Source organism: Pteronotus mesoamericanus, unplaced genomic scaffold (assembly GCF_021234165.1).
Source record: "Pteronotus mesoamericanus isolate MK-2021 breed Mesoamerican mustached bat unplaced genomic scaffold, CSHL_Meso_final scaffold_507, whole genome shotgun sequence".
Classification (NCBI taxonomy): Eukaryota; Metazoa; Chordata; class Mammalia; order Chiroptera; family Mormoopidae; genus Pteronotus; species Pteronotus mesoamericanus.
This window is the reverse complement of record NW_026555319.1, coordinates 6,152,684-6,180,678: the sequence shown is the minus strand read 5'-3', so window position 1 is coordinate 6,180,678 and position 27,995 is coordinate 6,152,684. Positions and strand designations below refer to the sequence as shown.

At 55.0% G+C, this 27,995-nt stretch overlaps 1 protein-coding gene across 1 annotated transcript; it reads right to left on the bottom strand.

Annotated features, from left to right (window-relative positions):
• Positions 1–438: 438 nt before the first annotated feature.
• Positions 439–18,374, bottom strand: PLBD2 (phospholipase B domain containing 2). Its single transcript, XM_054594367.1, has 12 exons — positions 18,010–18,374; positions 14,437–14,530; positions 12,787–12,945; positions 11,425–11,525; positions 10,992–11,206; positions 7,401–7,498; positions 5,069–5,229; positions 4,337–4,432; positions 3,974–4,045; positions 3,202–3,354; positions 2,430–2,592; positions 439–2,236 (listed from the first exon to the last, which is right to left on the bottom strand). The coding sequence occupies exons 1-12, from the start codon at positions 18,279–18,281 to the stop codon at positions 2,069–2,071; spliced, it is 1,752 nt and encodes a 583-aa protein (XP_054450342.1). The 5' UTR covers positions 18,282–18,374; the 3' UTR covers positions 439–2,068.
• Positions 18,375–27,995: the final 9,621 nt, after the last annotated feature.

Here is a 27,995-nt window from a genome sequence, read left to right as displayed (position 1 = left end):
CAAACTCCCCAGGGACGGGCACCAAGGCAGGGCTGGCAGGGACAGGAAATCATCAGCTCCACGGCTCCAGAACTGTGCTTGGAGACAGAGTGGAACTGAAACGGCACCTGCTCAGAATAGGATTGCTTCCAGCTCCCACCGTCCCACCTGGATTGGGCAGGAAACCCCTCAGGAGGCAAGGCAGACACCACTGCCGCCAGCAGAGGGGCCAAGGCACTGTGGGCCGGGCCGACCAGCTGGCAGGGCCCTTGTCCATCAGAGAAGGCCAGAGCCACCAGTGAGCCAGCCGGTGTTATTCTGAAGATGAGGATTATGGGAAATTCCTGGTGCCCAGGCCCTGAAGGATGCTGCCTTTCTGGCAGCCTCTGCAAAGGTGGGTCCTGCTCAGCGGGGTCAGCTGGAGCCCCACTGGGCGACCACCTGCATGACGCCCATGCTCTTCAGAATCATCCTGGCTACATGGCTTCCCCACCTCCCAGAAAGCAGAAGGGGCCAGAATCGTCCTGGGGAACAGGCCGGCGTCGCCCCTTCCTGCAGAGTGGCCCTGGAGGAGTTCCATCACCGCCTGGGGCCTCCCACCCTTGATTTCCTCCAGGCCATTTCTCAGCATCTTACGTACCTAGTTCCCTTACTCTGTTGGCTACCTCGCCAATGTAACCTTCCTAAGAGCAAGGACATTTTTTTGCACCTTTGGTCATAAGGTAGCCACAGGGCCTCATCCCAGTGCCTGGTCTGTGCTGAGTGTTCAGTAACACTCGCTACTCAAGGAAGGTTGAGTGTGTGAGGCCTTACAGAGGCTGCATCACAGCCGCCGTCCCCCGCCCCCTGCCCCAGGGGAAGTGTTGCTCACACCATCATCCCATTTTACAGATGTGGCAACCAAGGGTCAGGCAGGTCAGCGTCCATTGCCAGTAGTGACACTGACCTGCCTGAGCCTTGTCAGCGTACCTGACAAGTACCTGAGTAGTGTCAGGTAGTGATGGGACTCGAACCCAGGTCTCTGACCCCAGGGCTTTGTGCTGTCCTCCCCGCAAGCACCTAGCATTGGGCGAGTCTTATCTCCGATGCAGGTTTTTGGGTATGAACAGACAGGGCGAGACTCTGTTTTGTGTTGCTCTGTACCCTGCGGTAGGACTTGGGAAGGTCCTGCGGTGAACAGGGTGCCAGAACAGCACCCAGAACAAAGTAGGAGTTCAGTAAACATACAGACGGCTAGACAAATGAATGGACAGAAGGACGGACAGGAAGGTGCATGGGAGGGCAGGGCAGATCCCAATCTTGAGAGGAGGAGGCCCCAGGCTTCCCCGCTGCCCCAAGGAGCACAGAACAGCAGCCCGGCCTCTCCCATTTAATGATGTCACAGCCTGCGATTTGGTGCCTGCAGCAGGGGAGCTGAGAGCACCGCCCGGAGGCCAGGGGCGCGCCCAGGTTGGGCGGGGACGTGAGGCTGGTGCCTGGGGCTGGCACGCCTGCCCCCGCAGCGAGGACACTCAGGTCCCTCCAGCCGCAAGTCGCCGGAAACTTTGGTTTTTGTTTTCCAGTTTCTGTCCTTGAAAAAGCTGTCCAGAGGGTCAACAGGGGCGGCTTCCTAAAGGGGCAGAGGAGCTGGGCCTGGAGGAGCAACACCAACCAGAGGCAACGCCCAGGTCTCGGGGCTGAAACCCCACCAGCTGCAGAGCCCCGCAGCAGGCCCCGAACAGGCCCCTCCAGCACCACCGGCCGGGGGCTCAGACCCTGAGGCCTCAGGGGGGCAGCCTGAAGGTGGGGTCCCAGGGTGGGGGAGAGAGAGAAGCAGAGAGAACAGAGAGAAAGAGAAGAAGAAAGAGATGCAGAGGCAGAGGGAGACAGAAAGGGCACTCACCCGCTTCAGAGGGGAGGAGTCAGCTCGGGCCTACCTGGTCCCACGACCCACCCAGGAGGAAACGCCCAGGTGAGGGTGAACCTGGCAGACCCAGGTCCCAGCTCTGCACACAGCAGGGGGCAAAGGCCACAGAGAGGATGAGCAGGAGGTCAAGGCGGCGCCTGCAGAGGTCAGCAGGGGCAGAAGGCAGCGGGCAGAGCCAGCGCCTCAGTCCCACCAGACCTCGGTGGGCGAGAACTTCCAGAGGTCAGGCTGGCCCATGTGCAGCAGGTTGTTGAAGGGCGAGGTGCTCCACTGGAATGGGGGCACCTGGTCCCACGTGGGGCCGCTGGCTGCCACAAGGCGCAGGGCCTTGGCCAGGGCCATGCTGGTCACCTGGGGGCAGAGCAGGTCGCTGAGTGTCAGCCCGGGCTGGGCTCCGACCTGGGCTCCGAGTTGACCCCTTGGGGGCCCTGGCGCCCACCCTACCTTGCACCCCAACCACAGCCCGATTCTGCCCTGACTCCTGCCCGGCCCCTGCCCGGCCCCTAGCCTCCTCCCCGTGCTCTCCCAGCGCGGCCGGCCGCACCTTGACGTCGATGCCGCCATGGGAGCGCTGCTGCAGAGCCCGGAACGGGTAGGAGCCGTTGACCGGGTTGAGGTCGGAGCGGGCGGAGATGGCGTTCTCCCCGTTGGGCTGGGGGCTGCAGGCTTTGCACAGTGACAGGGGGTCGTGCAGGAAGTCGTTGTACCTGTATGTGCGGAGGGGAGGGACCATCAGTCGTGCTGGGAAGGAGAGGCCAAGCAGGGGACCACACTCCGCCTAGAGCAGCCCCATAACGCGCCCGCTGCCTCGCCCGCTGCCTCGTGAGCCCGTGTCCCTCCCACCGCCGGGTCCCTCGCTCCCTCCCCCTCGTCATCCCATGGTCATTCTGACCTCAGCTCAGGCCCCCGTCCTCTGGGGATGCCTCTGGGCTCTATCCCAAGTCAGGCTAGGGACCCCACGTTGGCCCTCTGTAGCGCTTCTGGGGACTCGGACAGTCCTGGTTACACCCCCGCGTCCCTGTGAGTGCCTCATGCGTGCGTTTCTCCACCTCCACGGGGCGGGGGCCCGAGGATGGGGGGCGGGGGGCAGGGGGACATGCCCTGCACCTGTGCCTCCAGCACCAAGCACGGTGCCCGGCACAGGGTGGTCACTCAGCAGCACTTCGGTGTCCCCACCTGTACCAGGACTCACACTGGGCAGGGCCACAGCGCTGCTGGATTGGCTATGACACACTGTCACCCTGCCAGTCCCCGGGCTAGTTTCAAGGTTTAAATAAGCGACGAAGATCACAGAGCACTCACTGTCCGCCACGCACCTCATCAGCTGGATCATGGAGGCCACGTCGTGCACCAGCGACTGGTTCCGCTGGAAGATCTGGGCCCGGGGGTTCTTGTCATAGGAGAACCAGTCCCCATACTGAGCCACCAGGGCCTGCAGCCCACTGGCGTTGAACACAGTCTCGAAGTACCTGCCGGGGGGTAAGGACGGTCACTCCTGGCTCCCACTGACCTCGCTGGCCGTGGCCGCGGAGGTGGAGGGGCAGTCATGCTAGAAGATTAGTTCTGACAACCGCGACTGTCAGGAGAGCAATAAAAGTAGCTTTTGTTTGTGCTGGGAGGTGGCTTGGTAGGGCGGCCAAGCTTGGGCTCTGGGGATCCAAGAGTCATGGCTTCAAACCCTGGCTTCCTCACTGACCAGCTATGGAGCCTTGGAAAGTTAGGCACTCTCTCAGGGCCTCAGTTTCACCGCCTGTGAAATGGGAACAGGAGCAGTGGTGGGCATGTTGCAAGGATCAAGCCACATAACCCAGGGAAAGCACAGTAAGCGTCGGGAGGGGACGGTGGAGCAGCCCGGTTAGAGCAGATCCAGCCGGCGGCCACGGCCAGGCCAGCACCCCGCGGACTGGGAAGTCACATGTGCTGACCTAAGCCCCACGGCTGTGCCCCGAAACGGCCAGGGCCTTCCTGGCCGAGGAGCGGGCTGGGTGGGTTTCCTGGCTCCTTGGATTTGAAGAATCACTTGGGAAGGGCCCCTCACCAGCACAGGGAGCTGGGGCGGGGCGGGGCAGGGCAGGCAGGAACACCTACGGGATGTTGTAGCTGGCCCAGTAGGTCCTCTGGTAGAGCTCCGAGGTCTTGTCGGCCACCACCACCATGCCGCTGGAACCAAGAGGAGCAGGGCAGGAGTGGCGAGGAAAGGGGCTCCTGCAGGCTGGCCTGCTCAAGGACCCCCCGCCCTGCTCAAGGATCCCCCGCCCTGCTCAGGGACCCCCGGTGGCTCCCCGCTGCCAGGAGGTAGATTACGCCCTGAATCTTCAGCTCCAGTTGGGGCTGCCCTCCCTTCCGACCCTGACCTTGCCTTCCTTAGATTTCACTTCCCACGCCTATGGGCCTTGGCCTGAGCAGCAACCCTCTGCCTGGGGTGCCCTGCCCATCCCCCAGGGGACTCACGGGATCTGCTCCAGGACGGTGAGCACCCGGCTCCCAGGGCTGGGCCCACCGGGAACGAATGCCTTGTAGTCCACGATCATCCACTGGTTGTTGTACCTGCCGAGCCCATGGAGGGAGGACTGAACGGCCCCGGGGGGGTCACGGCCCCAGCCTTCCCCGCCCCCAGCACTCCACGCAGCCAGGCATCATAGGGCCCGGGTGGTCTGGGGGTGTCTGGCCGTCTGACCATGACTCTCTATCTGCTGCTGGACTGGGCGTGTGCAAACTCTTCTCTCCGCACGCTCCTTGCCTGCTCCAGAGGAGCCTGCGGCTCCCCCGGGCTTGCTGGGACAAAGGTCAGTTCTGCCCCACACTCTAAGACCTCAACCATCCAGGTCCAGTGCCTCTGGTTCACAGGGCCTCCTCCACCTCCACCCATGTCCACCTCCTCGGACGGCCCTCCCCACTGTCCCCAGGCTCTCGAGTTCCAGATTCTCTTCCTGTCCTTCCACTGGGGGCCCTTCCCTGGGGAGAGAAGCCTGCAAGCGATGGGCAAACGCCTTCCCTCTGTGAGCCTGTTTCCTCGGGTATCGAACAGGGGAGGCGGCCCTGATGAGAATCCGTGAAAGGGCTCTGCAGAGGGTGAGGGGATGGGGCTCCGGTGCCCCAGTAGGTCCCCTAGGGTCTGCGTGTTAGGGGGGAGGCCGGTCCATTGCTCGGGCGGGGAGGCCACAGTGCCAGAAGCCCACTCACGTGCCACTGTTGAACCTCTTGAAGACATCCGCCCAGCTGTCGCCATCCAGGGCCAAGCGGTTGGCCACGACGTTGCGCACCCACTCCATCACACAGTCCTTGGGATGCACGTATTTCCACAGGGCCGGGTTCCTGTTGCCAATGGTGGTCTCCATTGCCACCTGTGGGAGAGCCGAGGGGGCGCTGCCTGAGGGACCACTGGACTTACAACTGGGGCACGCTGCCACCAAGGGGCGGTGCTACGTCTAGTTCACATATTGACTAACAGCTTTACAGCCTCACGACCTGGCTCAGGCGCACGGTGCTCACTGGTTCCCTGGATGAGCACTGAGGGGGCTCACACTCCCGGAGCCGGCCCTGCCCTGGGGAAGGCCCCTGAAGAGCCCAGGCGCTGCTCCTGTGCACTCACCCGACGAAGTCGGTCCACTCCTTCCCCAGAGAGACAGCAGCCCTTTCCTACCCCTTCCCTGCAGTTTTGCAGGGAAAGCTGGGTGGCTTGAGCCCGTCCACCCAGCAGACTACCACGATCTCCATGGACTCCCGGCCACCTGGGAAAAACATAGCGCAGGTATTGATGCGCCTTCTAGCCACAGGATAAACTGAGGGCCATGGAAGCTAGAAGACTTGCCAAAGGTCATGGCTGGTAAGGGGCTGGGCCAAGATTTGATCCCCAAACTTCCAGCTCCTAAATCAGTGCTTGTTCCCCGCTATGGCAGCAGGAGATTAGCAAGCGTCTCCCTTTTTCACACAAAGCTGGAAAGCAGCTAAAACAGCCGTGGCTGCAAAAGGAGCGTTTTAAAGGAGGGATCTGCAAAGCAAGCCTGCGCAGCCCTGCCCAGGCAGGGGCGGCTCCTCCCCCTCCCTCCACCCTGCTGCACTAAAGATCCAAAGCCACGGACGGACGGACGGACCAGACAGGCTGGCCCCCAAGCCCCGGGGGGCGGGGACAGTCCCTTCCTCTACAGCAGGGGTGTTCTTCCTGGGGCAGGGGAGTCGTAATACTCAGGGACTCTGCAGACTTGGGTAGGAAAACATTACATTTTAACTTCCGCTAACGTCAAACTGCAATTCAGCATCTCCTCCACTGTTAACAAGGGTGACATACCACAGAGGTATCAGTGGCACCTGAGACTGTCACCGACAGAAATCACAGTTTCCCACCATGTGATGGGGTGCACATATCTCAAAATATCATTGACGTTCCTCCTTACTTCTAAACAACGGTAGGGAGCACCTGCTACGCCATCTTGTTATTTTACGCACTAACAAAGCAGCACATATATTTCAAGCCAACTTAGACACTATTTTGATAACACGATTTAATATAATGGGTCTTCTTTCTAATCCTACACATTTTGGTTTACGCACTTAAAAACATTATTTTGGGATGGGGTTCATAGCTCCCCAGCCAGCCACAGGGGTCTGCGGCATAAAACCAGGTAAGAACCCAGGTGGCAGGTGAATACCGCACTGGACAATTTCCAGGTGTCTGGAGTCAACTAGTTTGATTGTTCTTCCCCAGTCCCTTCCTGGGACGGCAGCAAGGGGGTCCCCTCACCCGCTGCCTGACTTTCTCATGCCTCTTTCAACTTAAGGGGACTAAATCCCACGCTTCCCTCAAAAACTGACAGAAAAGAGCTCCCCCCCATCAGGGAACTGGCATCTTCTGTGCGAGCGTTTTTAAAGCCGTGTTTTTCCTCCTCCGCAGCGTTGCCCTGGCGACTACAGGGCTCGCTGCTGGGGCGAGGGGAGCCAGGGACAGACTTCTAAATGAGTTTGGACCCCAGCCAGGAAAACCGATAAAAACAACACACTGTAAACAACATTTCTTCAGAAAACCTGGCCAGGTTAGAGAGGTTTTGTGGAGGGCAAGAGAGAAGGCGGTATTTCACAGCAAGGCCGCGGGGGGAGGGACGGCTCCTCCTAAACACTTAAGAACAGAACGAGGTCCTTGAGGACAAGGATATTGCATAAGGGCCCTAAGACTGGCGGTTTCTGAGGAGCTGTGTTAAGTGCAGAGTCCCAGGCCGGCCGCAGGCCCTGGAGGTCCAGGAGGGGCCCAGGAATCTGCATTTAAAACGCCCACCCCATGTAGGGTACTGGATAGATACTAGGTTTATCGGGTGATCCCTCTGTGAGTCATATAAATATCTAATCACTCTGTTGTACACCTGCAACTAATATAATAGTGTATGTCACATGTAAACACTTTTTTAAAAAATAAGCCCCACCCAGCAGCCCAAGTACTGGGAGAGGAGGACGCGCCTCAGCCCAGGCCTGGCTGCTGGGTGAGGAGCAGCCCGGGGCGAACGGGGACGTGGTGGGGACTCACCAGCCCGCTGCCCAGGATGTAGAAGTCGTCACAGGAGAAGATGGTGCCGGGGTAGGACGAGAACACCAGCTTGTTGCCAGGCGCCAGGGGAGAGTTCTCTGCAAGGGGACAGCGTGCCAGGGGCTGGAGGGGTGCTGGGCAGACAAGCCCGTGGGGGCGCCCTGCACCCCCGCCCGACACTTGGGGGTCCCCAGGTGGGGAGCAGCAGGCCTGGGAGGAAGCCCCCAAGCCTTCTTCTCTTCGTTTAGCAAACCAGGCATTTGATGTGTATGTGTGTGTGAAAGCTAGTAGCAAAATATATATATTTTTGTTTGTTTACTAGTACTTTTTTTGGCTTTCCTTTTTTCTTTCTTTTTTTTAAACTACAAAGACCTATTGTACAAAATACAATTCAGAGGGCAATACCCAGAAATCTGAGAGCACGGGCTTTGTTTGGGGGGGGAATTCTTTTATGGAGATAATTGACAAAAATTGTCGCTATTTAAGATATTCAATGTGATGATTTGATACATTGTGAAATGACTATAACCCGGCTAATTAACACGTCAGTCACTTCACACAGCTCCCTCTTTATATGTGTGGTGAGAGCAGCTAAGATCTACTCTCCTAGCAGATTTCCAGGATACTACACAGCACTGTGAAATACAGTCACCACGCGGGACCTGGGGTCCCCAGAACTTACTCATGTTCTCGCTGGCAGCTTGTCCTCCCTGGCCAGCATCTCCCCCTCCCCCACCCCAGCCCCTGGCAACCACCACGGCTGAGACTTGTTTAGATTCTACATATAAATGGCATCGTGCAGTATTTGTCTTTTCGTGCATGTGTGAGATAGTTTCTTTATCCATTTATTTCCCCACTGATGGACGTTCAGGCTGCTTCCACATCGGAGCTGCCGTGAATAGCGCTGCAATGAACAGGGGAGCGAGCGCAGGTACCAACTTGAGATCCTGATTTCATTCCTTTTGAATAAGTACCTGGAAGTGGGATTTCTGGGTCATAGAAGAGCATGTGCTTTGGAGGAAGGAGACCTGCCAGCTCGGTCTCTCGTTAACTGTCAGGCCCAGAGCAAGCTCCTGGCCCTTCCGAGCCTCAGTGTCCTTATCTGGGGCAGAGGGCACTTTCTCAGGTGAGGGAAAAGCTCTCTATCTTTATTGAATGGCAGTTACAAGACTGCCTATGTCTGTCCAAACCCACCACACTATCCACTCTAAAGTGTGTAAGTTATCCATCAATAAAATTAATTAAAAAAAAAAAACCCAAACCCAAACTTGGTCTCAAATGTCATTTATCAACCATTAAAATGGCCAAAAAAAAAAAGACCCTGGCTGGTGTGGCTCAGTAGATTGAGTGCTGGACTGTGAAGCAAAGGGTCACGAGTTCAATACCCAGTTGGGGCACATGCCTGGGTTGCAGGCCAGGTCCCCAGTAGGGGGTGAACGAGGGGCAACCACACATTGATGTTTCTCTCTCTCTCTCTTTCTTCCTCCTTTCCCCTCTCTCTAAAAATAAAAATAAAATCTTTTAAAAAAAAATGTTTAAAAAAATGGCAAAAATTGAAATGAACCATCACACCCAGTGCTGGCAAACTTGTGGTGAAAGTCAACACCCTCAGAGACTGGTGGCGGAAGCGTAAACTGGCCCACCCAATTCTGGAGGCAACTTGGCTGTATTTATCTGGACACTAAAATTTTCATTGTGCCCATCTTCTAACCTAGCGTTTCCACTAGGAGGCATCTCTGGGGGCTCAGGGGGCTGCAGCGTTGTTTCCAACAGCAAAGCCCTGGAAACGGCCCAAATCCTCAACCAGGGACAGATCAGGGTTAGCGTGCAGCTGTTAAAATGTAGGCCGAAGGGTATCAAGGGAGATGTATCTCTTCACCTGTGTGGCTGGAATGTGTGGCAGCAAGTATGGATTCACATATCACTAGCATAATCAAAATAAATGAAAACAAATGGAAAATCGAGGTACATTTTTTAAAAGCCTAACAAAAAACATAACCAAATGCTCAGAGAAATGATCTCTTGCGGGTTGCAGGGCATTCGAGTGATTTTTATCACATGTGTATGTTTTGCTGTAACTTCCTATCACATACCTGTATGCCTTATGTGGCGTTTTTTTTTAAGATATTGAAATGTTAATGGGCATAAAACAATGCGAATGATCAATCTATGGCTACATGTGGATGACTCTCGCAGACATCCTGCAGGGCACGGATACAAACAAGCACATTCTGTGTGCTCCCCATACACAGAACAGTCACAATCAGGCTAACCTGCTCTGTGCTGTAAGGAGTCAGGACAGACAGTATGCTGGGCTGGCAACAGCACCTGGGAGGGGACAGGAGAGAAGCTTCTGGAGGCGGAGAATGTTCTGTCTCTCAGTCTGGGTGCCACACACAAGCGTGTGTTCGCCGTGCACAAATTCCGGCTTCACCCTGAGGGCGTGCACGCTTTCCGGTACACACGTCAGTTTGGAAGTTTACTTAGATTTAAATCAGTGGGCATCAGGTTGTTGTCTTCAAGCCGCCACTGCAGGGGACATCGTTGTACACGCTCCCTGTGCAGAAATCGCCATGTTTCTGTACAGACAGATCTGAGCCAGAGAGCTGCTGATCACAGGAGTGACAGCTTTCAAATTGTATTAGGTGCCGGCTGGGTTCCTCTTCAGAGTGGCTGTGCCAAGTCCCAGTCCCATCAGTGCTGAGTGAGGGTGCACCTGTCCCTACCCTCTCACCACCTCCTGACAACAGTCAGTTTTTAAGTTTGGCCAAGAGGGAGGTGCTACAAACATCCCGCAGGGACCACCTCTGCGGCTGCACCTGGGGCTTGGGAAGGGGGAGGCACCATGGGGTAGTGGGCCTCCGCTGCCAAGTTGTCACCTTTGACAGGAAGAGTGCATTCGGGCCTTCCTCCTGTGGTTTGCAAGACTGGCTGTAGTTCTTCCCACGCTTCCAACCACACCATTGCTGTGTGACTCTGTGGTTCCTTACATCAAACGACGGGGCCTAGTCCCCCGCCTCTCGAATCTGAGCTGGTCACCTGACTTGCTTTGAGCATCAGGGTGCTATGCCAGTGTTTCGTGAGCCCTCAGGAGGCTTTCCGCACCTCCTTGCCCAGAGGTCACATGCACAAGCCTGATCCAGCCTGCTGAACTAGCCATGAAGCTCAGCTACCCCATCATGCCAGCTGACAGCCAACCCCCAGGCCCAGGAATGAGGCCATGCTAGGTTAGTCAGGTGACCCCAGGTGACTCTAGAAGCATCAGTGAGACCGGCAAGATCAGCCAGGTCGGACCCAGGACAACAAAACCACCCAACCAACCTATCAACATGTGATGAAAACAAATGGTTGTTTTAAGCTTCTATTGTTTTAAATGTGGGGGTGATTTGTTATGCAGCACTAGCTAACAGATACACCTTGTGAAATAAAAACCTAGAGGAAATTAACATGTTAAAAATAAGATGAGCTCTCAGAATGGCCCTACAGTGACCACAGTGTGTCCAGAGCCAAGGCCCGCATCTCCTAGCAGCCCCCACCCCGCCCAGCATGCCCATCCCCACGTTCACACACAGATACATCACATCCACCCACCTTGGGGGCCTTCCTGGAACTGGAACCAGTACTTCTTGATGATGCGCAGCATGTTCTGGTAGGAGCTCCAGGTATTGTGGGCGACCAGGAGGTCACTGTGGCCAGGCAGCAGCTTGATGAGGGCAGAGCAGGAGCCAGAGCCCAAAGTGTGCCTGGTCTTGGTCTTATTCAGGGCTGGCTCCAAGTCTTCCAGGTCCCCAGAGAGCTGCAGCAGGCTGCGGAGGCCAGGGTGCCACAGGGTTACCACGCCTGCCCCCAGGGCTCTTACAGACCCACAGCACAGAGGAGGGCACTCGGCCTCTGGAGGGCTAGGTGGCCGGTCTGAGACCACGCAGCCAGGAAGTGGCAGGGCCAGTACCGGAACCCAGATCTGTCTGACTACCAGGTGTGCGGCCCTCTCCCCTGCCCTGTCCACTCTGGGGGTGGCACTTACAGGAACCCCAAGGGCTTGATGGTGAACTTCCCAGTTGGAAAGGTCACACTGCCTTCATAGCTGTCCTCTAGGCCTTTCAGCTGCAGGAGGGTCAGCCGCACCTGGGGAGGGGCAGAGGGCAGGGGGGACAGGGAGGGTGAGGCCTCGCCCCAGGCTCACACCTTCTCCTGCAGCGGGAAGGGCTCTGGCCTGGGGGTCCAGACAGAGCAGGGGAGGCCTAGACGCACCTCCAGGCTCCAGCCAGCCCTGACACCCCCTTAACCACCACCTACGCCTCCATGCCAAGCACCTTCCTGCCTTCAGTCAATTAACTGTATGCCTCTGCCCTGTGCCACCTCCCAAAGCACGCCCACGTCAGAGTCCAGCTCAAAGCCGCCTCCTCCAGGAAGCCTCCCAGGCCGTTCTGAGTTTAGCTACTGGCTGCACTGCTGTGTCAGGGCACCTGTCACATGTGGCCAGCTTCCCCCCATCGTGACTGCCATTGTTCTGCAACCCTGGAGTATCATCACTGTGTCCCCACAGGGCCTTGACCTGTGCTGGGCATCTGCTGGGCCCTTAATAAGCATCTGCAAGATGGTTGGTGTGCGGATGAGGACAGATGGGTGTGTGGGTGGATAGGCGGGTAGGTGGGTAAACAGATGGGTGAATGGGGAAGTGGGTGAGGGTTTGAGTAGGTGGGTGGGTGGACAATGAGAAACTCTACTTAGTGACAGCTGCACACCTGGCCTAGGTGAGGTGGAGGTGCTCACGGACACTGACAGCCACTCTCTAGAGACTGCCTGTGGTGTGCACCTCACAGTTAAACTCGAGGTGGTCCACGGAACCCATAAATAAATGACCCCACTGAGGACCTGGCCAGTGGCCCCAGGGCAGAGCACCCGCCCTGGTCTCTTGGCTAACTGGCAGCTCACTTACGCAGAGGAAACATCACTTCCTGGGTTTTCCAGTTTTCCCCTCTCCCTTTCTTTTTCATAAAGATTGTTTTCTTATGTAATCAATTGATCAAGCCACCTCCCCTGTGTGCCAGGAAAACAGCGTGCTGACCATGAACTACAGTGATTCTTTGACAGAAGAGGCAGAGGCGCTGGGGAGACAGGCAGGCCAGGGTGGGCAGCTGGACCTCCCTCAGGAGGGCGGATGGATGGGTGGAAGGAAGGGCAGGTGCAGGCTAAACAGATGGGTGATTGGCAGGTCAGCTAGGAGGGATGGAGACAATGATGGACACATCAAAGGGCTTGGCCAAGAGGGACGGGACACAGATGAGTCACCAGCTGGAAGAGCCACAGTGGCGCAGTGGCGGCAGGTCCCCGAAGTGGACCCAACCCTCCTCCCCATCCCACTGAGCACTGCGGCCACACCCACCTGGTGCCAGTAGGCGGAGTCCTTGTTCAGCTCCATCTCCTCCTGCATCCACTCCAGGTTGGTCTCCAGGAAGCTCTTGAGCTTCTCGCAGTAACCAACTTCATACTCGAAGGGGCCGCAGTAATTCACCACCGTGTTCATCCAGTGCATATAGATGAGCTGTGGGGTGGGTGGGTGGGCAAGGCAGGGCAGCTGGGCTGCTCTCTTCCCTGAGGACCCCACCAGCTCCCAACTCGGGCGGAGAGTCCTCACCCGCTTCCAGGTCTCCAAAGACCCGGGAGCCCTGCTGAGGCCACCTCTCGCCTTCGTTCGCGCTGGTCCCTCCCCCGAAGGCCCTTCTCACCCAGCCAGCGCGTACCCCACAGGGCCCGACGCTGGTGGACATGCCCCGCCTCTGAGAGCCGCTAGCATTTGAAGTCTGTCCTAGGTCACACCTCCTCTGTTACTGGGGACCCCAATCTATCTATGTATTCACTGTAGTCAACATGGCATAGGCCTGGCCCAGAGCCTGGCCGCCTCCCCAGCCATCGAGGCACTGTAACTGCCACCCCCAGGGGGTGGCAGAGTGAGGAGTGTGGGTTTTATAAAAGGCTGTCACACTGTGTGCTGTCCTCTGTGACGTGCTCTTTCCCTCTCGCCCTCACGCGTCTCAGATTCACCCATGGTGCTCGTTCCTGTTCACTCTTCTGTCGTGCTGTACCGTGTGACCGTACGGTGCCTGGTTACCCATTCACCAGCTGGCGGCATCTGGGGGCTCCCGCCTGAGGGCTGCTTGGAACACTCCATGCACATCCTCGGGTCACCACTGGGGACTAGGGCATGTACGTGTCTGACTCTACAAGTCGATGCCAAATCATTTCCCAAAGTGGGCGTCGCCCAGTGTGGGCACGTGACTGTCCTACCACAGCCCCACCCACTTCTGCTGCCAACTTCTGAAATGCGTGATCATCACTTTCATATAGTTCCAAGTCAAGTATAGCAAAAAAATATGCCATTTAAGGATTCATCGCATGTTGTGAAACTAGCTTAACAAAAGCTCGGTAGTGGAAATAGCGCAAACGTCCACCCACAGGTGAATGGAGAAATTAAATAGCACACCCCCACCAGGGACTATTATTTGCCCATAAAAAGGAATGAAGAACTGACACCTACAACATGGATGAGACTTGTAAACACAATGCTCAGTGAAAGAAGCCAGTCACTAAAGACCAGATATTGTAGGATTCCATTCATTTAAGGTGACGAGAATGTTCTGGAATTAAATAGTGGTAATGGCTGTACAACCTTATAAAGATATTTTTAAAACTATTGAATTGGACAGTTTAAAATAGTTTTATGGCATATGAATTGTATCTCAATATAAATGACTGAATGAATGGGAACAGGCAACCACCACATTTAGGGTGGGGAGGCCTCTGGGGGAAAGGGAAACGGGGGGCGGGGGTTTGGAAGGGGCACTCCAATAATATTAGTAATGTTCTATGTTTTACTTTGGGTACTCACTGTATTATTATGCTTTGTAACTGGGAATGTGTTATGGGCTTGTTCTCCCCACCTAGATGGAGCGCTGGGAGGGGCGGCAGCCCCCTCTGCGCAGAGCTCAGCCCTGCGGAGCCCCCTGCAGAGCCCGGTTCCCCGCCTGGCCCTTACCTCCTCGGACACTGCCGCCTCCACCACCCCTGCCGCGTAGGCCTGCAGGCTGTCATTGTAGCGGCCACTCGTGTGCAGCTCCAGAAAGGCCCACCTGGAGAGGGAGGAGGGGGCTGCTCAGTCAGCACAGGGACAGGTACGAAGCCGGCCCCTAGCTCAGCACATGGCCATTCCCAGTGTGAAACCATCATAAACAAGAGTGATGGACAGCCTTTTACGGGAATGTCTGTCTGTCTGTCTGCCTTTGTGTCCTTATCAGGCTAAATCCCTAAAAGAGGAAATGCTGGGTCGGAGGAACAGGTATCTTTAATTTTAATGGCTACCGACAAGTATCCTCTCCCCAAAGCTGCACTAACCTTCACCCACTCCCACCACGGCACCAGCTAATAATGTCTCTCGAGGCCTCCCTCTGTGCCAGGCGCTGTGCTGGTCACTCACACGCCCATCGACTCTTGAATCCTCATGACAACTCTACAGAGTTGGCACTGTTACGTGCCCATCATACAGAACAGGAGGAAATTAAAGCACAGAGCTTCCTAACTGCTGTGGTGGAAGGCACTGCTGTCCCCTCTGCCCACATCCGTGCTCCTTGCTGGGCCACTTTGCAGTCAGTCCTTACTGTGGGTGACCAGGTGTCCTTCCCCGCCCCTTCACTTTGGGCTCGGTCATGCCGTGTGACTTTAGCCATATGGAGTCATGAACGTGGGTGGAAGTGACTGTGCCGGTTATAACATTAGCCTTCAAGAGGAGGCCTGTGCTTCCACCTGACCTCTTGTGCCTCTGCGATCGCCATACAAAGTACACGCTCTGGCCAGCCCCTGGTCCCAGGAAGATGAGAGACACATGGAGCCGACCAGGTCTGCGGACCTACAGCACAAAGCAGAGGTGCCCGCACTGCCCCATGGACCCATAAGAGTGAACAGTTGCTGCTTTAAGCCACCAGGCTCGGGTGGTGGTTTGTTACCCAGCACGGTTGCCCAATACTAGCTGATACGCTTGCCCAACATCAGGGAGCTAGCAAAGCACAGAGCCAGGATGCAATTCTAGATGAGCTGGTCCCCACTCCTCCTGTGAAGTGGCACTTCCCATACTCTAATGTGCATGCAGGCCACTGGAAGACCTTGTGAGGAAGCCGATGCTGCTCAGGACGCTGGGGTAAAGCCCGAAATGCTGTCTTTCTACCTGCCGGTCCCGGAACCACACTCGGGTACACACGGCCTTTCTGCAACGTACAAATCCCTGTCTGCCCGCTCCCTTGCTTAAAATGACTCTTGTCAATCACGTTCATCTTTGCTAAGGTAACAGTTAAAAAATTCAATCATGTTTTAATTGGAGTCCCTTAATTAGTTGTTAATATATATTTTCTTGTTTTTATTGGTCATTTATAATCCCTTGGTTCGGTCTTCTGTCCCATTCTAGGTGAAGAGAAGAGTCAAATGCCCGACCTCCCCTCTTCACACACTGAGACGGTCACCCACAGGCCAGGGGCTCTGCTGAGCGGGGGTCAGCAAGCCCAGATGTCTTTCTTTCGCCTCCCCCCTGAGTTCTCCAGGGGGCGTCTTTGAGGGCCTCAGTGGCCCAGACTATAAAATGGAGCTTCCAATGCCATTTTCCCTACATCATAGCCCCAGCTGCTGTCAGACTCAGAGGGAAAGGGGCCTGCGAGTCTAAGAGGAGGGAAGGGGAGACCGGACAGAAAAGATGGGGGAATGGCGAAGTGAGAGCGAGATGGGTGGAAGAAACCTGGGCTCACACCTCAGCCTCAGCTCCCCCATCTGTAAAATGGGGGCAGAGGAGACCAGCTCCTTTCTCTTTTGCTCACTCCTTCCTGCAGTAAATAAACGGAGGTGCTTTCTGTGATCTCACTCACTTTCCCTTGAAGCCAGGCCTTCAGGTGAAGAGACAGGCTCCCAGCGGTGCAGTGATCTGCCCAAGGGCACAGAGCGCAGGTGCTGGGCCTGCGAGAGCCTTCCATCCGGCACCATCAGGGAGGCCCTCCTCGCACTTCTGTTTTCCATAACTGAGAGCAAGGCAGCCCAGGGGGCCCTCCTGGGACCAAAGCCCCCTCCCCAGCCGGGCTCCCCTCTGTGCGTGCCCCTCTAGCGCGTGTCCAGCCAGAGATGTGTCGTGCCCTCCTGGCTTGGCTAAGCAGGGCCAACGACGGGTGTGAGTCAGCAGAGAACAGGTCACCAGATACCAGAGTCACGGAGCCAGAGCTCCACTTCCCTCCACAGATGCCAGCCAACCCTGTGGCCTCCTCTCCCTGGGAGCCTTCCCAAATTAGCTCCACCCGGCTCCTGTGTCTGCGGCAAATCCATCCCCCCAAATTTCCCTTCTATCTGATATCCACCCAAGTGCCACAAAGCCCCAGAATGAGGATGACCCAGATCTCCCCAACACCTGCAGGGAGCAGTGCCTGCCAGCGAACTGGAGGTGGGCGGCAGTGGCCCTGCCTGCCGGAGGGGCAGGTAGTTTAAGCTCTGGGATTAGGCCAGGATGCGATGGGACGCGGCTTAGGGGCCGAGCTCCCTCACACCCCCAGCAAAGCCTGGATCCAGGGCCTGGGCCCTCCTGACAAGGCTTGAGGCAGACTTCCACACTCCCACGGGCTCGGGATGCCCCTCTGGAACTGTCTCCCCCATTGAATGGGGAACCCCCACCCCGGTTGCTCAGTTCTGTGTCCCCCAAGGCCAAGGCTACCAGGTGAGTGAGTGAATGAACGAATGAATGATTGGGCCCAAGCCCTGGTACAAGGCCCAAGAGGGGTACCACCCAACCTCCCAGCCAGAGCACATCCTCAAAATCTAGGCCACAGGAGGGGAAATGGCAGCCCAGACAGGCAAAGGAGTTAGAAGAGAGTAACACAACCGAATGACAGTTCCAACAAGAAGGACAGTGACCATGACTGCCAAGGACAGAGCACGGGTCTCCATACTACACATCTGGCCAAGCGACTTTCCCGGGGACCAGGAGGGAAGGAAGGGAAGGAAGGGAGGAGCCAGCCCAGGCAGTGACACTCTCGGGGTCTCAGTGAATTTAGGGACCCTCTGTGTTCTGCCTGGACTGTAACCCGGGCTCAGGGCTGCTGCCCTGGCTCTGAGACAGAAGCCAGCCGCTGGTGCCCACCAGGTAAAGTACAACCAAGAAAGTGTAAATCAGTTTCCTGGAAAGCTCACCGCCTTGCAGGCCGAGGGGGTGAGGAAGTGAGACCTGGGCAAGGGGGGCTGGCCTCCGTGGGAACAGAAGTTACTGAATCACCCACCAGCCCTGGACCCGGCCCCGAGCGGGGTACCCCGGCCCTGACGACAAGGAACTGGTCTCCAGGGGGACAGAGGCACTGGCGCACCAGGCTAGAGGCAAGGAAGCGGTCCCCATGAGTCGAGAGATGCTGCATCAGCTCCCACCCAACCAGGGACCCGGCCCAGAGGGCGGTGCTGCGCCCTCCGAGGCGGGAAACTGACCGCTAGGGAGACAAGGGCACTGTCGCCGGCAAGAGGCTGGGCCCGGGGGCAGGCGAGGCCCGGCGCCCCCGCCGCCCCGGCTGGCGCCGCTCGGAGTCGGGTGGGCCCTTACCCGGTCTCGTGAATGGCGTTGGTGAGGTTGGCCCAGGCCACGGCGTCCGGGTGGCGGCCATCCACCAGACGCAGCTGGCCCGTCCCGGCGTCCAAGAGCACCGAGCGGCTGCGGGAGGCGGGAGGGACCGGCCCGCCAGGCCCCCAGGGGGCCTTCGGGGTCGGGATTGCGCCCGTCAGGCCGCTCAGGAACAGCACGACCAGCAGGGCCAGCGCCCGCGTCCGCGCCAGGGCCAGGCGGCCGCCGGGCGTGACGCACCTCGGGGCCGCCATCGCCGCGCGAAGCCGGGCACCGCAGCCCGGCCGACGTGACTGCACTCCGCCGCGCGGGGCGGAGAGAGGGCGGCCGCGGACGGAGGCGGGCCTTGGGCCGAGCTCTTCCGGGTGGGCGGGGCCGGAGTGGGACGCAAGGGGCGGGGCCCATCTTAAAGAGCCCGGCACCCGTCCTCCTTCGAAAACCCTGCCTGACGCACTTCCCCCCAACTTATTTTTCAAAATTTCGAACATCGAGCAAAGTTGCAAGGAGGAGAGTAAATATCCATACGTTTGCCATCAATTGCTAATATCTTGTGGCATTTAATCAATTTCTCTTTATATATATTTTTTGCTCAACCATTTGAGAGTTCATTGAAGGCATCATGACTTGTCAACCCAAAATGCAGCAGATAGATGCAGAGTATCTCATGAGAAAAGACATCACCCTACTTAACCCCAATATACCACTGTAACAGTCAGGAAATTTACCTTTCATCTAATACCATTATCTAATACAGGGCTTTCTGCAAACTTTTCCAATGGTCTCAAAAATGTTCTCTATTTCATTTCTTTTGGTCCAGGATCCACTCCTCATACAATACACAAGAATAAACGTCTAAGTGATGAGAATCTAAATGTAAAAGTGAAACTGTAGTGCTAGAAGAAAATATGGGTGGTAACTTATGACTCAAAATCCAGATGCAATAAAAAAATGAACACATTTGACTACATAAAATTTTCTTTAACTTCCTCATGTCCAAAACACCACAAGCAAAGGCAAAAGACAACTGACAAATGGGGAGAAAATATTTACAACATATCCAGAAATTGCTAATATTACTTATCTATGAAGAACACTTTAAATCTGAGGCAGGGGATCAAAAAGAACATAGAAAAATGGGCAAAAAATATAAACAGACAACTTGTAAAAAAAGATGTAAAAATGACTCTTAAACTTATGGAAAATAATCTCTTTGTTCAGTATAAGAGAAATGCAAATTATATCTACACTGAAGATGAAAGTTTGTAGAAAAATACACTGAAAACAAATGAGTGCATGTAAAAAACTGGTGAGATCTGAGTACGGTCTGTAATTTAGTTAAAAGTTATAACTGTATGGTGCCAGGTGGTTATTAGAAATACTGCAGGGAATATTCTGATCACCTAACCACTAAGCTGTATACCCAAAACCAAGACAAATAATGTTTAAACTGTAATTTAAAACAAAAATAAAAATTATATTATATTTGATTCTTTAATCCACTAAAATTTATTTTGGTATACAATAATAATAGAAATAAAAATAATAATGTAAAGCCCTGGCTGGTGTGGCTCAGTGGGTCGAGCACCGGCTTGTGAACCAAAATGTCATTCGTTTGATTCTTGGCCCACAACAGGCCTGGGCTGTGGGCCAGGTCTCCAGTTGGGATGTATGAGAGGGAGCCGATCAATGTTTCTCTTATACATCAATGTTTCTCTCTCTCTTCCCCCTCTCTAAAAAATAAATAAAGTCTTTAAAAATAATAATTTTTGAGTATTGTATGGATGTCAATTTCCTGATTTTGATCATTGTACGCTGGTTATATAGGATGTTGTCATTGGGTGCAACTGGGAAAAGGCTACACAGAAATTGTACTACTTTCAAAGAAAGTTTTCAAGAAAACCACACTGAAATATCACTTCTCACATATCACATCAGGAAAAAGTTAAAAGCTTGCCAATACACTCTCTTGATGAGCGTGGGGAAGTGGGCGCCCATGCCCCACGGGTCAGTGTGCAGACTGGAGGGGAGATGGGTAACCTCTAAGAAAACAGCATAAGATTTTGCTGTTTTCTTAGCAAAATAAGAAAAGGCCCTATTCTAAAGGCCACAAAGAGATAATTCACTAAATAACTGGGGAACCTCCACATTGTGCCGCTGTAAAAACTGAATTGAAGTGATTTTAAAAACCTGGTGTTAATTGGAAAAAAGAAATCCCCCCAAATTATGTATGGATGCTATCTTTTGTGTCAGAAAGAAGGGAAAATGAAACTCACTAAAATCTTCTAACTTCTGCAAAAGAAACACAAGAAGACAAGCCAGAAACTACTAAAATTGGTTCCCCAGGAAGACAGGTAAGAATGGAGTGGCAGAAGGCGGTGAAATGACGTGTCTCTGCACAATACATCTTTCTGCATTGTTTTGACTTTTGGAAATATGTTGATATTTTGCATAGTTTAAAAAACTCAAGTCAACAAGGATGGGGGAGACCCATAAAAATGAAGACACACAGAAGTAAAGAAACCTGACTTATTTTAAATAAATAATATAACCACACTGAATGGGTCTTCCACTCTATGTCACAAGTTAGTTCTTTCAAAGTGCTATGGGTGTAGCAATTCCGAAATGGTTCTGTGTGCATGGATTGTAGGGTTGAGCAAATACATAAACAGGATGTTGATTTCTTCTAGTACTGCAGTTTCATTCGGGTTTATCTCTATAGGGTATAAGCCTCAAAAGATCGTTGTGGTATTGGGCTGGAAATGAAGGTATCCATATGAACTCATGGTTTCTCATATTTATAGGTAGAAATCTGGAAACATACCAACATACATATGTATTTTCTAGCTCTGTCCACTGAAGAGGTCCCAGGAGCAGTGACGCCTCAGTGACAATGAGCACAGCAAACACTCAGATCCTGATTTCCACGAAAGGGAGCCGGAGCTCCCTGAAGGAAAGGCGGAGTCCAGAGCCAGAGCTGGGCCGTGCAAGACAAGCCTGGCACCTGCCGGTGCACCCCAGAGCACGGAGATACTCAGAGAAGAATGGACACGTGTCAAAAGGGCCAGGGGCTGGCTTGAAGGGGCTGCCACTAGGACACTGTGAGCCCCCAAGTAATAACAGTAATGCACTTAGTAATGCACGCTGAGTGAAATAAAAACCCATGAGCCACACTGAGAGCGCTGGCACCTTGATCTTGGCCTTCCCGCCTCCAGAACGGGGAGAAACAAATACCCGTTGTTTAAGGCCCCCAGTCTGTTGTGTCTTGATACGACAGCCAGAGAGGACTACTAAGTACCCCATGACCATGTTACAGGGTAATTCTTTATTTAGCATTTTGAGGAACTGCCAAACTGTCTTTCAAAACAGCTGCACCACTTTACATTCTCGCCATCGAATAAGGGTCCCGTTTTCTCCACATCCTCACCAACGCTTGTTACTATCTTTTTAAGTCACAGCCGCCCTCATGGGTGTGAAGTAGTATCTCCTGGGAGAAATGTCAGTTGAGATCCTTTGCCTGTTTTTTAATGGATTATTTTCCTATTTGTTATTGAGTTGCAGGAGTGACGGGGGAACCCAAGAGTTAAAGACTTGAGCTTCATTCGCTGTTGAGAGGCCTGAGCTGTGTGCAGCAGAAAGCTGTTCCTCCAGGGCCTGCCTGGAATGCTGACCTACCGGACCAGGAGGCAAACAAGCAATTCAACCATCCTGCCCCAGGGGGTTTGCAAGCCCTGGTGGAGAAGGCGGTTCAGCCTTTGTGTTCCAGGGAGGGAGTGTCCCTAAAGTGGTCAAGAATTTTTGATCAGCAGATAAAGAAACACTAGGAAAATCACCGGCTGGACTGCAACTCTTATCTGATTAGCCTTTTCCGAACCCCTTATCTGCCCTTTCCTTCTCCCTATAAAAAGATCAGCTTGTGATGGGATATTAATATGGTTTTTGAGGGTACGTAACCCGCCGTCTTCTCAGATCACGGGAGTCTGAATAAAGCGCCCATAACAATTTAATCCTTGTCTCTACTTATTATTGGTTCTGGTACTGACCGGCAGCACGAACAACTTTTCCAATTTCAGGAGGTTTTGGAGTTTTGTTTTTGTTTTTGTTGTTGTTGTTGTTTTTTACATAAGCTAGATACGAGCCTCTTATGAGATCAACGATTGGCAAAACATTTCCCCATGGGGGAGTCTTGAGCAGAGCAGGACACTATCTGACTTAGCACTGTGACAGGGTCCTGCTGGCCGCTGCGGCAATGACGAGGGCAGAAGCAAGCACAGGGCAAGGGTGTCCAGCGGCCACCTCGGCATCAGACCGGGGTGGCCGTAGGGGAGGAGGAACGCAGTCAGCCTGCAGACATGTCGCGTTTGTCATTCTCGGGGAGGGGTTCGCTGAGGGAAGGGCCAGAGGGGCGGACAGGGGACTCCAGGAGGACCCCAGGTCTCCTTGGCCTGAGCGCCTGGAGGGTGAGGTGGCCGTGGAGATGGGGAAAGCTGTGGGGGGGAGATGTTGGGGGGCAAGGGAGGTCACTGTGAGAGTCCAGAGTTCTAGTAAATGTGTCTGCGTGTCCTTGGGATGCTTCTAAGCCTATGAAAGCTGCCTACACTGGTTTCATCTCTTCCCCACCCAGCCCCGCACAGCCTCACATCCCAGAGCTGGTGAATCGCAGGGAACAGGAGGGCCGCAGGGGCAGGGGGCTGCCCCTTTCTCCTCTGAGGCCTGAAGAGATAACCGACTCCCTGGAAGGGACAAGGTCAGGGCCAAGTGCCAGCCAAGGTCAGGGCAAGGTCTGCACCCCAGAAAGGGATGGAGGGGCTTGGCCTTAGGGGAGGGGTCAGGTGGAGGCTGCTGGAAATGGTTAGGGATGCTGGGGAGTCACAGAGGACAGACTGCAACCTAAGGGCCCTTGAGGCAAGTCCAAGCACGCCCAGCTGGTGGCAGTGGCCGGCCAGGCAGCCCCAGCACCGAGGATATCCCTCAGGAAACACCCTTTCCAGGGTGAAAGAAAGGGTGTTTCCAGGGTGAAAGAAAGGGTGTTTCCAGGGTGGCTATTTAAAAAAAAATTAAAAAAATATATATATATAAACAAACAAACAAACAAACAAACCCCTATAAGTGCTGGCCAGGATGTGGAGAGAAGGGACCCCTTGCTCCCTGTTGGAGGGGGTGCACACTGGCGCAACCACTGTGGAAACAGTATGGAGGGCTCTCAGAAAATTAAGAGTAGAACTACCACGTGATCCAGCCATCCCCCTACTAGGTCTACATCCGAAGGAAAAGAAAACAGGGTCTTGAAGCGATTTCTGCCCTCCCCAGATTGTTATGGCCAAGGTATAGAAAACCCGAGGTCCCCCCTGAGGGAGGAGTGGAGGAAGAAGAGGTGGTGCACATGCGCAACAGAGTATCCTTTGGCCTTTGGGAAGAAGGAAACGCTGACGTTGGCGACACATGGAGGAACCTGGAGGACACTGTGCTAAGTGAAATCAGGCAGACACAGAAGGACAGATACTGCATAGGCTCAGTGACTGTGGGCTCTAAAGGAGTCGCCCGCAGAAGCAGAGAGCAGAATGTTTTCCAGGAGTTGAGGTGGGGGGCAAATGGGGAAGCGTGATCAACGGGTACAAAGTTGCAGTTATGCAAAATGAGTAACTCCTGGAGACCTCATGCCAGCATGGCGATTCTAGGTAACACTATTGCATACTTGATAGTTGCTAAGAGAGTTGATCTTAGGAGTTCTCACCCGGCGGGAGCAAGTGGCTGTGTAAGTTAGCTTGGTTGTGGTCAGCATTTCTCCTGGCTTCTGTAGATTGAAGCAGGCGCTACCCTATCGCAGCCAGTTTTTAAGGTCCCCACCACCCAAAGAAGCTGGCCAGCTTATGAGAACAGGGATCTTGGGCAGAGGGCTCCCAGGCCCGGCTCAGAGTGGCCTGGTCTGCACTAGGCAGGACCCCTTGGCTGTGGCAGCATTGCCCCCGTGCTCAGCCTTTGACCCCGCTACGTAGGTCATGTGACCGGTGGCCATCGCTATGGCTCAGATGAGACCAGTCTCCCCGCCCCCCACCCAGGCGTGCTTTCTGTGACCCTTGAGCAATTCTGTGTTGTAGACAAGACACCTGCTGTGCATTTCCTCACTTAACCTTTACATCTACCCTGAGGGGTCTGAGAAACTTCAACCCGATTGTACAGATGGGAAATCACAGTCCGTGAAGAGAGGCGACTTCCCCCAGGGACAGACTTAAGTTGGGGGCCTGGGTCCAGCTGATCCCAAACGGATTTAGCAATTCTGTTCATGGCAACCATGACAGGGGCCACCATCATCTGACACTGAGGGGGTTTTCAACTGTCGCACAATCATGAAGGCTGTTGTAGTATAATGTTCCATTTGCTTCGAGCATGGTCCAAATCTTTCCCTTCTGGAAAGCTCCAGGAGCAGCGCCGCTGGCGCAGAAGGCGCATGTGCTTTGGAGGCTCTTAAGATTTACATGTATCAATCGCCCAGTCACCTTCTAAGAGGATTAGTCCCATGGAGACACCCCCTGGCGATGCCAGTGGAAACTCCTTCTGGCAACCAGTACCATCCACTGGTAATCGGGCTGCGTGGGAGGTAATGAGCACGCCGTCCCCGCAGGGGGTTAGGTAAGGGCCCTGTGACCCTGAGCTCAGGCTGCTGGAGTCAAGAGGGAACTTGCATTAGCTGCAGGTGAGACTCAGGCATCTTAAGGAACCACCTAAGTCTCTGAACCTGTTGGGCTAAGACTGAAAGTTCTGATTCTCTCCCCTTCCTCTTCTAAGTTCCCCCCTTGCTTCTTACTTCTGCCCGCACTTTCCCAGGTACCTGAATTGCTCCCAGAGCTGCCTCCCACGCCGGGGATCTCCTGAACAAGGGTGCTCAGGGCCAGGCTGCGCTGGCCTTATCTTTGAGTGATACAGGATCACGGTGGTGAAGGGGACTTGCTCAAGGTCACACACAACTGGGTGCCAATCCCATCTCTGCTTTTTCCCAGTGGGTGCTTCAGGGGCAGGTTGTGTCACCTCCCTGAACCTCAATTTCCCTATATAAAATGGGGATGCCCCCACAGGGCTGTTAAATGGAACAGGCATGGGGACACTCATTATACATGTAAGGCTTCAAATAGCGTCATTGCTTCTTTTTATTGGTTTGAGGTTTGTTCATAAAAGGCTGAGGACAGAACCTGCCTGCCTGTGGTGCTGTAGGCAGCTTCCCACCTGGTAGGAGCTGAGGATCCTTTCTCCTCCTACCTCCAACATGCAGCTCCCCTCTGCTCCCTAATATACTGCCTGGATATCCACCACTAGTCACCTAGGTGGATTAAGGCTGGTGGCAGATTGCGTTTTTCAAACACAGACACATCAAGAGCTCGCGTATTATTATGTGACACAGTGTCACTTGTACAGCTAAGTCATAAAAGGCAAGACGGCTTCTGCCTTGTGCCCTGGAACTGTCCCCCGGGTCCCTGAGCTGCCTCAGGTCCTGGCTCTACCATGTGAACGGTCCAGCTGCCCGAGGCCGCCATGCTCTGAAGAAGCCCGGAGATCAGCTCACGCAGAGGGATCCCCACGGAGACACCCAGAGACCCTGAGAAGAAAGAGAAATGGCTAGGATGTCCCCGCCACTCCGGCCTAGCCGCCCTTTGACGGCACCCACGTGACAGCCCTGGGTCAGGGCTGCCCATCTGAGCTTGTCCCGAATTCTTGGCCCACAGAAACTGTCACAGATAATAAAACAGCATAGCAGGCCTCTAGATTTGGGGGTGCTTTTTTACGCAGCAATAGATAACTGATACAAGCATGAAATTCTTCTTTCAAGGAAAGTAAATCAACATTTTCAGCTAGTGAGTGCCAGACACTGGGTCGGGTTCTTTCGCCCTCGGCACTACGAATGATGATAATAATAGCGCTTCCATTCCTTCCGCCTTTGTAGTACCAAGCAATGGGCTATGGGTTTTACACATATAATCTCAGGGCATCTGGAGCGCAGCCCTAGGAGTGGCCCACAGGTGCCATCATTAGCCCCATTTTCCAGACGAGGCTCCAGAAGATGCGATGACTGTCCAGAGTCAAGCAGCCAGTAAATGGCAGAGCTAGGATCTGGACCTGAGCCCGAGTCGCTGCTGGGGCTGCTCCTGTGATGTCAAAATGGCCTTTTTCAGATGAAAATAGGCCCTAACACTGGTCACTGTCCACCAAGGCAGGGGCAAACCAGGCTGTGTCCCAGGCCACACGTGTCTCCCCTCTCTGTGTCCACTGGTTCTTTTCCTTGGATCTCCCCAGGTTTCTCCGCACAGGCACTCAGTCTGCTCCCCTCTCCCGGCCCCTCCCTGGCCCCAGGGAGACAGGGAAGTGGTGATCTGCCTGCCCAGCTGACCTAGGATGACATCGAGTCCTCACCCTGCCTGGGCCCCTGAGTACCAGCACCAGGGCTCCTCAGGGAAGGAGGACTTAGGCTCCAAACCCAGCAGTCCTGGCGCTACTTCCCCAGGCAGCAGGCGACCTGGGGAGCAGCTGCCCTGGCGCAGGATCTTCTTCCCACACACCAGGCAGAGCGTCCGTGTTCCGGCTGGCTGGCCACAGGACCAGCCGGGCCTGCCCTTCACTGTGTGGGGCTCCCAGCTTGGTAGGGGGCAAGGGCAGGTAAGTCCCCCCATGGTAGGAATAATAGCAACACCAATGCCTTCCGTTGAAGGGTTACTTACTCTGCACCGGGCCTGGGGCTTGGGTTTATCCAGGGTTGTGTTTCATCCTGCAAGGACCCCATGACATGGGCACTATTGTCATCCCCGTTTGACAGGGAAGAAGACAGGCTCAGAGAGTCTAAATGTTTGCCGAAGTTCACACAGAACCCCCGTGCTCAGAGTTTCTCACCACGTCCTGTGGGGAACTAGAGGTGTGCTCTCCCTACAGGTGAGAAACCTTGGAGGTAGAGGGGCAGGGAGGAGGGTGGGAGACCACCTGGAGGCGGTGGCATTGGAGCTGGGCCTGCAACACTAGTAAGAGCTCGAGTAAGAGCTTGTCTGGAGGAGGGGAGGGCTGCTCTCCGGGCAGAGGACCCAGAAGGAGCAGAGGTGTGGCCGCGTGTAAGGAGCAGGGTGTTCAGACAGTGGGGGAGCCCTTCCCAGGCCAGAGCCAGAGCCGGAGCCGGAGAGGATGCAGGGGGCGGGGAGGGTAAAAGAGGAATCAGGAAGGGGCGCCAGGTGAAGGGCCCCAGACGCCAGGCTCAGAGCCGGCCTCGGTCCCGCAGGTGGTGCAGGAGGAAGCAGGGGACGTAGAGGTGCTGGGATTAGACGTGCCAGTTGTGGAGGCAGGTGCGCGGCTGGAGGGGCCGCCGGGAGGAGGCGCTGGCTCGCAGCTTCCTCACCCTGTTCCAGCCCCCGCGCTCCCCCCAGGCCAGTGGCAGGGAAGGCAGAGACGACCAGAACTTTCCTCAGGAGCCTGGGAAACGGGAGAGCGGGACCGTCATCGCTCAGGACGAGCAGATCACTAACTCCCCTGTCTTGACCGGTGTGCCTTACTCCTCTCTGAAAAGTGATGCTCCAGTTTGGGGGGCTTCTCCAATAGAGGCATTTCTGGCGGGACGGCGGGGACACTTGTGGGTAGGGAGGGGCCCTTCTCACCTGGGACCGCCTCCAACACTCCTCGTCACCATCCCTGCCTAGAGGCAGCCCGGCGCCTTCTCACCTACCCCTTTTTCGGAAATAGAACCCCTTAGTTTCACCCTCTAACTTCCCCTCTCTGGCCTCCTGCTGTCTTTACCCGTTTGGTTTCAGCTCCGCTTCTGCTTTACCGGCGAAAGCAGAACCGATGGGCAGCGGGCTCCGACGCGAGCGGCGGATTTAGACCCTCGGGGCCTCCGCACGAGCCTGTGCCTTTAAGGAAGGGGCGGGGCGAGCCCCAAGGGGCGTGTCCTCGGGCCTGGGCGGGGCGGGCCCCGGACCAGCTCGCCGACCAGTCCCGGAGGC